Source organism: Equus asinus, chromosome 17 (assembly GCF_041296235.1).
Source record: "Equus asinus isolate D_3611 breed Donkey chromosome 17, EquAss-T2T_v2, whole genome shotgun sequence".
NCBI classification, from domain to species: Eukaryota; Metazoa; Chordata; class Mammalia; order Perissodactyla; family Equidae; genus Equus; species Equus asinus.
The window spans coordinates 35,863,602-35,872,981 of NC_091806.1; the positions used below are offsets into that span (position 1 = coordinate 35,863,602).

The 9,380-nt window shown below is 37.4% G+C and overlaps 1 protein-coding gene across 1 annotated transcript; it reads right to left on the reverse strand.

Moving 5' to 3' along the window:
* Positions 1–5,996: 5,996 nt before the first annotated feature.
* Positions 5,997–6,908, reverse strand: LOC139040680 (olfactory receptor 5A1-like). Its single transcript, XM_070487432.1, has one exon. The coding sequence runs from the start codon at positions 6,906–6,908 to the stop codon at positions 5,997–5,999; it is 912 nt and encodes a 303-aa protein (XP_070343533.1).
* Positions 6,909–9,380: the final 2,472 nt, after the last annotated feature.

Below are 9,380 nucleotides of genomic sequence, written 5' to 3' on the forward strand. Positions count from 1 at the left end.
ATACTCTATCCCACAAAGTTACACTTCAGATACGAGTATGACTAAAGACTTTCCTAGAAACACAAAAGCTGAGGCTGTTCATCACCACTAGACCTGCCTTGGAAAAAATGCTGTAAGAAGTTTTTTCAGCTGAAACGAAAAGACATTAGTCAGTGACATTAAAACATCTGAAAGTATACAACACAGCAATAAAGGGAAATACACTATCAGGCTTAAAAAGATTCTTATTCTGTACTTGGGTGGTGTGTAAACCACTTAACTATACTTTAAAATGTTAAAAGTGAAGAGTGTTAAAATAATTGTAGCTACTATGATTTGTTAAACAATACATGTGAAAAGAAATAATGGCATACACAACATAAAAGGGGAGAATAGACAGGTACGGCTTTTGTAGACTAAGTTAAGTTACTATAAGCTAAAAATGGACTGCCCTCCCTATGAGATGTTTAAATATAAGACTTATGATAAGCACAAAGCAAAAACTTGGATTAGATTCACAAAACACAAAGAAAGAGAAAATAGAGCATACGACCCAAGAAAATCACCAATGTACTATGGTACACAGAAACAGAGGGGAAAAGAAACAACTAAAATAAAAACCAACCAGAAAACTATGAATAAGATTGCATTAGTAAGTCCTCAAATATCAATAATCACTCCAAATGTAAATGGATTGAATTCACCAATCAACAGGCAGAGTGCTGGATGGATTAAAAAGCAAGACCCAACTATATGCTGCCTACAAGAGACTCACTACAGCTTTAAGACACACATAGGCTCACAGTGAAGGGATGGAAAAGACACTTTATGCAAGGAGAAAGCAAAATGAAGCAGAAATAGCTACATTCATATCAGACAAAAACACTTTAAGCCAAACACAGAAACAAGGACAAAAAAGATCACTATATAACAATACAGAGGTCAAGTCATCAAGATGATAAATGTAAATATATATGCATTCAAAATCAGAGCAATAAAGTATATTAATCAAATATGAACAGACCTGAAAAGAGATTTAGACACCATACAATAATTATAGGGATTTTAATACCCATCTTTTAGCAATGGGTAGTTCATCCAGACAGAAAATCAACAAAGGAAATGTTGGACTTAAAACACACATTAGATGAAATGGACCTAAGACATTTATAGAACATTCCATCCAATAGCAGCAGAATACATGCACTCCTCAAGTTCACACAGAATATTTCCAGAATACATCATATGATAGAACACAAAACATGTCTTACAAAGTTTAAGATTGAAATCATACCAAGTATCTCTTCTGACAACATTGATATGAAACTAGAAATAAAGAAGAAGAAAGCTGCAAAATGTATACATATGTGTAAACTAAACAACACACTCCTGAACAACCATTGAGTCAAATGAGAAATCAAACAGGAAATCAAAAAACATCTTGAAACTAACTGAAATGGAAACATCATACACCACAACCAATGGGATGCTACAAAAGCATTTCTGAGAGGGAATTTTATAGTGATAAATGCATATATTAAGCATATAGAAGAATCTCTAATAACAACCTAACGTTATGTCTCAGGGACTAAAAAAGAACAAACTAAGCCCAAAGTGAGTAGAAGGAAGGAAATAACAAAGGTCAGAGTGGAAGTAAATAAGTTACATACCAAAAAAACAATAGAATCAATCAATGAAGTTAAGAGCTAGTTTTCCATATGACAAAAAGAATTGACAAATCCTTAGACTAAGAAATAAAGTCAAAAGTCTCAAAATCAGAAACGAAATAGGAGACATTACAAGCAATACTGCAGAAATACGTAAGATTATAAGGAACTACTATGAACAATCATATGCCAACAAATTGAATAATCTAGAAGAAATGGAGAACTTCCTAGAAATATACAAGCTATCAAGAATGAATCAGGAAGACACAGAAAATTTGAATAGAACAAAGACAAATAAGGAGATTGAATCAGTAAACAAAAACCTCCTAACACAGAAACCCACAGAAGCAGATATCTTCCCTGGCAAATTATACCAAATATTTACAGAATAATTAGTGCCAATCCTTCTCAAACACTTTCAAAAACAGGAAGGAATACTTCTAATGGAATTTTAGGAGGTCAATATCACCCTGACACCAAAGCCAGATAAGGACACCACAGGAAAAAAAAAAAAAAACTATAGGCCAATATCCATCCTAAATATAGATGCAAATATAGTCAGGAAATATTAGCAAATCAAATTCAACCACACAGGAAAAGGATTATATACTATGACCAACTGGGATTTATCCATGGGATGGAAGGATAGTTCAACATGCACAAATCAATAAATGTGACACACCACATTACTAGAATGAAAGATAAAAATCACATGGTCATCTCATAGATGCAGAAAAAGCATAGGATAAAATACAACATCCTTTCATGATTAAAACCCCAAAAAACTGGAAATAGAAAGACAATACCTTAACATAACAAATGCCATCAAAAACAAACCCACAGCTAATGTTATACTCAATGTGAAAAACAAACTTTTTCCTCTAACATCAGGAACAAGACAAGGGTGCTCACTCTCACCACTCTCATTCAACATAGTACTGACAGTCTTAACCAGAACAAAAAGGCTAGATAAAGAAATATGAGAAGAGGTTAAGAATGAGAGATAACATAAACCTCATAAAACTTATGAGGACCATAAATCTTACTCCATGTTGGTCTTACTGGAAGAATCACATGGATATTGGGATAACACAGAATCCACTGTTTTCTATAAATCTTGCCCTCTCACCTTGACCTAGATCCCTCAGGATAACAAGAGTTCTTGCCAAAGTTGAAATTCCTTATTCTTTTCAAAAGAATTATTCAGGTGTGCCCTATTGCACTCCAGGATGGGCGCTTTTGGCCATGACATTGGTTGTCCACTCACAGCCAAAGAGATGCCCACAACTGGAGATCCTCTTAAATGTATTATTAAGGCAGAAGTGAGAGGAGAAAAGACAATTATAGGGAGAAAACTCTCCAGGTACCTGCCTTCTGGTGTCATGGTTGTCATCAAGATGATTTCCCTGCTAATTTCACATCCCACTTTGCCATGTCCCTTCTGACTCAATTCCCCACTTCCCCATGGTCCTATTATGACCTCGTAATTATAGCTTTTCTTTTAATGAACTTAGATTTCTTTGAGCTGGAAGGGACCGAGAGAGCACCTAGTTTAATACCATCATTTTCAAGGTGAGGATTGAAGCCAGAGGTGCTAAGACATTTACCAAAGATGACACAACTGGCTAACAATACAGCTTAAAAACAATAAATTAGATATTTGGACACTTCCCTGTTCACAAATTGATTCCATTTTAAATATGCACACTTTCTCAACTCCCTGACCTGAATCAATTATCACAGCAGCCCTGGGTGGCTGACACAGCATGATTTCCTATGCATAAGTGAGGATATAGGAGCAACAAGGAATACAATGAAACTAATTCATGACAGAGTCACAGATCATTGAGGTTAATACCATGGGCACTGGTATCAGCTAATTGGGTTGAATTCCAGCTTTCCACATCCTTGCTGTGTGTTCCTGAGCAAATTAACCTCTTCAAACCTCACTATTATCACCTTAAAAATGGGGCTTATAGTATGAGCTACTTGATGGAGCAGTTCTTCATAAAATCAAATTATACAATGCTTATGAAGCACTTATCAGAGCGTGAAGTAAACAGCATGCCTTCCCTTTAAGTAGGTGCAATTTAGGGGCTGGCATGGTGCTGCAGTGGTTAAGTTCATGTGCTCCTCTTTGGCAGCCTGGGGTTTGCAGACCCAGAACCTGGGTGCAGACACACACACAGTTTATCAAGCCATGCTGTGGCAGGCATCCCACATATAAAGTAGAGGAAGATGGACACAGATGTTAGCTCAGGGCCAATCCTCCTCAGGGAAAAAGAGGAAGATTAGAGGAGGATGTTAGCTCAGGGCTAATCTTCACCAAAAAAAAAAAAAAAGTAGGTGAAATTTATGTGTTCTGAATTGGAGTTCTTTCCAATATATTATGCTGCATTACTAATTCTTCATTAAAAATATCTACTGGGGCTGGCCCTGTTTTGCAGCGGTTAAGTTCGCACATTCCACTTCGGCAGCCTGGGGTTCGCCAGTTCGGATCCCGGGTGTGGACATATGCACCACTTGGCAAGCCATGCTGTGGCAGGCATCCCACGTATAAAGTAGGGGAAGATGGGCATGAATTTAGTTCAGGGCCAGTCTTCCTCGGCAAAAAAGAGGAGGATAGGCAGCAGATGTTAGCTCAGGGCTAATCTTCCTCACAAAAGAAAAAAATATCTACTTAAGATCATTCCCACGATCTTTTGGTTTTAGTGTTTTGGTTTTTGGTTTTTTAATGGAGCTCATCTACCCTGCCATTACTAGGGATACAGAGATGTTTTAGAAAGGTCCCCATTCATGTTGGATCTACTTCAGCTAATCTTACTTCTAAGGAGAAAGGGATGGATGGGATAATGAGTTAATTATTTGATTTAACTCTTACCAATTGGTTAATAGTTATGTATTCACTCTGATAAAAACTGTGTTGTGAATATTTTCAACGAACAGATTTGTAAGATAGTTTTAAATATATAACACCTAAGGTATAGAAATTGGGCACCATGGCAAAGCAATAAATGACATGTTTCTGATCAGTAAAAACAATTTATGTTCCACATCTGATACTTAGTGAGCTTCAAGATGGATTCTTGCTACCCTGGGAAGAACAAGGCAGACCACAATATACCCAAAAGTTCTATCTGTAAAATGGGGATAATTTCCCACTTGCCAAGTGCACATAATAATAGAACAAAAATCACATCTATGCAATGTAACTAGTGAAGTGTAATATGTTGTGTATACACTACTGTAGTATGTATGAAGCTTAGTCTATAAACTCTTGTCTGAAAAATATCTCTTTTTAAAATTTTCTTTAAATTCTCTTGGTTAGACTTTGAGTCTCCATGGTACCCTCATACAGGCTGTCTCTACTGCTCGCTGATCATACTTAAGGACTTGGAATTCCTAGGGGGCTCACATCTCTGGGACTCAGACTGTGAGTCCCTAGACATAACATGACAGCCTTCGTTTCTGAGTCTTTCGCTGTCCCTGGGAAGCTACCATGGAGCATGCTTCAGGCCACCTGTGCCCAGAAATTGATGACTTTGACTTCTTTCTAGCCTCTGAGAATCTCCCCAACTCTTAACCTGAAAAGTGCCCCTCCTTTCTACTATTCCTTTCTCCCATCTGTTTTTCACAACTCACTTCATAAGGAGTTTCAAGGAGTAAGATGGAGGGAACAAAGTTATTGTGGAATAAAGACAGATCAATCTTTTCCCCTCTCCTCTTCTTTTGTCTCCTCTCCTCCCTTCCCCTTCCCTTCTCTCTGTTCACTTTTTCACTCTCTCTTTCTTTTCCCTCTGTGTGTGTGTCTCTCTCTCTATTTCTCTTTCTACCTATCTCTTTCTGTGTTCCTCTTTCTCACACTGACTTTCTCGCTCTGTGTTTGGAACTCAGATGATAAGGTATTCTTTTTTAAATTATTGTTAACTTATACATATGTGATTTTATAAGTAATTTTATTTCTATTTAAATATAAAAAGTGCTTAACAACCAAAAATAAATAAAGGACATTTTAAAAATTGTAGAGGAAAGAACCATGCATGACTTCCTAGGTCTTGTCATTTATCTACATATAATATCTATCAGAACCTCTGTTGTCCAAACATCAGATTTTATCTACCTGAGCCTAGTTATGTAAATAAGCCTTTTAAATGCAGTTCAATGCAGATGACACTGCCTCAGACAGATCACTTGGTGGTGGCAGCTAAACATAATGGCACCAGGAACCCAGAAGCCAGGTTGTCACATCTTCTCTCTACTTAGCTATTCTTGTGACATACAAAATGTTATTTACATATTCTTATCCCTCTTTTCCTTATAGGGAAAATAACACCTGCACAAATATTGTTCTTACTGAAGTAAATGTGTGGTCCTCTTTATCACCCTCTGGAAGGCCTCTTTGATCTCCTTGTTCCTCAGACTATAGATAAGAGGGTTTAACATGGGGATGAGGGTAACACAGAACACTGACAGCACCTTGTTCTGCTTCTTGGAGTGGGTAGAACTAGGATGCATGTACACCGAGAGGCCTGTGCCATAGAAGATTGCTTCTACTAACAGGTGAGAGGCACAGGTATTGAAGGCCTTGGCACTACCTTTGATAGAGGATATTTTCAGGATGGAAGCTGCAATGAAACCATAGGATAAGAGTATAACAAGGAAAGAACCAAATCCAACAAAAAAAGTTATGAGAAAAAGAATCATTTGACTGATGAAGGGATTGGAGCAAGACAAGGATATGATGTGGGTTATGTCACAGAAGAAATTTGGAATGATATTGGGCCCACAGTAGTAGAGATGAAAGCAAGGGATTATTTCAGCTAAGCTACTAAGGAAACCACTCCCATAGGCCCCAGCAATCATCTTCTGACAGAGGCCAGGAGCCATGACCGCTGAGTACTGCAGAGGCCTACCAATAGCAACATATCTGTCATAGGCCATGGCAGCCAAGAGACAGCACTCCATCAGACACATCCAGCACCCAACAAAATACTGGGTGGCACAAGCAATGAATGAAATCGTTTTTTCTTCTTTTAAGAAGTCTGAAAGCATCCTTGGGCTGGTGGAAGAAGAATAGCAGATGTCTATAAATGACAGGAAACTGAGAAAAAAGTACATAGGTGTGCGCAGGTGGGAGTCCATCCTGATTAGGATGATAAGACCCATGTTCCAGATGAGAGTCACAAGGTAGATCCCTAGGAAGATTGGAAAGAGGATAGGCTGCACACCTTTTTCATCTGAGAGTCCCAGGAGAGCAAACATGTTGACAGAGGTACGATTTCTATCCCCTTCCATGGACCTGCTTGGTGACAGCTGCTGAGAAAACGATGAGAGAAGGAAATGGTTTTATTCTCAAAAAACACAAAGAAATACTCTTCATTTCTTTCCAGTCATGCAGCTGACTAGATATACATCTTAAATCATCAATGTTGGGTTAATCTCTTTGTTCCATGTATAATCACCAAACTTAACTGAAAAATTTTCTTTCATAAGTACAGTCATTCTCTTTGGGGCAAAAGACAGTAATGAACATCATTGGTACATTATCTCCTAAAATGTCTTAATTTCATGTTTTACCATTTCAGGTTTTACAAATATATGAGAAGTGGAAATAGATTAAATTAGGAAAATACTGTCCTCCCTCTATATGGTAAAACAGAATGATTCTGTTCAGCCACGCCTGTGAAATTAATTCAGTGCTTGAAAAAACCCCTGAATCATGCTGGACCTCATAGTCAATTGAGGCTAGTAAAATAGATACTCTTTAAAATCCCTTTGGGAACTAATATTCAATTAATCTGCAGTCAGAGAGGGTAGACAATTCTATAACTGCATTTCTGGTTTCACAGAGCCTGGAGAGAAATAAGAATAATGCAATGGGATGGTAGGAAGAGTCATGCACCAAGAAATAGCTTGGAGCTCAACGTGACTTAAACTTAATGGCTCTATGAAGTCTCCTGAGAAGTTAGACAAGACCAGGTTGTAAAAGCCTGGTCATTATATGCCCATCCTTGCCGGTGCAGATTTTTATTACCTCAAATCAGAGATACTTATGAGTTAAACTGTCTAGAGCAATGATTCTGGATCATCTTTGAGTCAGTGATACTTTAAAAATCTGTTGGAAACTCTGGAACCTTTACACAGCAAATTACCACCACTTAACACCTTGCATATGGTTTTGTTGGATTCTCAATCATCCTCGATTTTATTACTGACTCCTAGGTTCGAGTCTTCTCCTATGAAGTAGAGTAACTTGAACTCATGTAAGGGTTAGAACGCTTAGGCAATGGGCATGGGGACTAAGAAACAGAGGCAGGATTTCTGGAAGTTCTTTCTCTTTTTCTCTTTGGAGCCAGTTCAAGGAAGGCAAGAACTAAGTCTTCAGGCCAAATGGTAAATAAGCAAAACAATATTTTTGCACTAGGCTCTGTATGCCCTCTTCAAGATGAAATAGCTGTCTTCTCTCTAGATGGTCGTTAGGACATGTCCCAATGCAAACACATTTTTTATTCAGATGAACCACACTAGAAATAAAATCATGGGAGCCATGAAAGGTAGAAAATAGATGTTAAATGTAGCCCAGATTTTCCATATACGGGTAAAGGTAGAAGTCTTGGAGACTTCCCTGGAGAAAGGCTATGATATTAATGGAATAAGCTATGTGTATGAACTACAAATAAATACAGCATTAGCCGTCCAGAATGTCTTCCTCCCTCCCAGCCATTTACCAGCCTCCTAGTTGCAAAAGTGAATGGAAAGAGAAAATCACCATGGAAGCATGAGGTATAGCCTGAGAAACAATGTAAAAGTGTTCATTTCCCAAAATCAGATCAATCATTGCTTCTGGGGGCACCGTTTCGAGAAGAAATCTGAAGGAATGAAGACATTAATTAGAAAAGAAAGTCAAGATGTCTGCCATCAGTACAGAAGGAGAAATGGTAGCAGACAAACTATGCATTTACCATCTCAGACTTAGGTGTGATTCTGTGCACATGGAAACTGAATGGAAGGAGAATTTTGTGAGAACAGAGCAGAAAATTGCATTCTTCATCATCAACCTAACCAATAATCATGAAAACAAAATGATTTATTGAGCAGCTACAGCATGTACTGTTCTTCTCTTTCTACTCACAGATGTATTCACAGCTTCCTCTGATGTCCATCCGTTCAACATGGTAACCATAACCCTCATATGCTGTCTACTAAACACAGATACTCCTCTGAAAATTGCCTCTACATTTCTATTATATGTCTCTGGAACCCCAATTAGATGTACACCATTGGATCTACTTGCTCTACCTGCTACATCACTGAAACATTCATTATTTGTATTGCTCTACTCTGTTCTGTTTAATTTTTACAAATCTTTCTTCCAATAAATTCATTCTATCGTAAGTTGTGCTGATTGGCTATTTAACTCACTCATTAATTTCAAATTTCAATCGCATTTTTTTTCTCTTGAGATTTTCCATTTTGTTCTTCCCAAATGGTCAGTTTTGATAGTCTCTTGTTGTTCCTTCATACTTTCCATAGCATCCTTTATTTAAATGTATTCAACATACTTATTGAAGTTATTATCTAATAATTTAAATACATATATTTGCAAATCTGATTCCATGGTTTAAGGATATTTCTGACTCTTACTAAAGGCGCCCTGTTTATTAGTAGTCTTAGTGAATTTTTTATCTTAAGTTCATATTTCTTTAAAATTTATCTGTAGGAATCATTGATGCT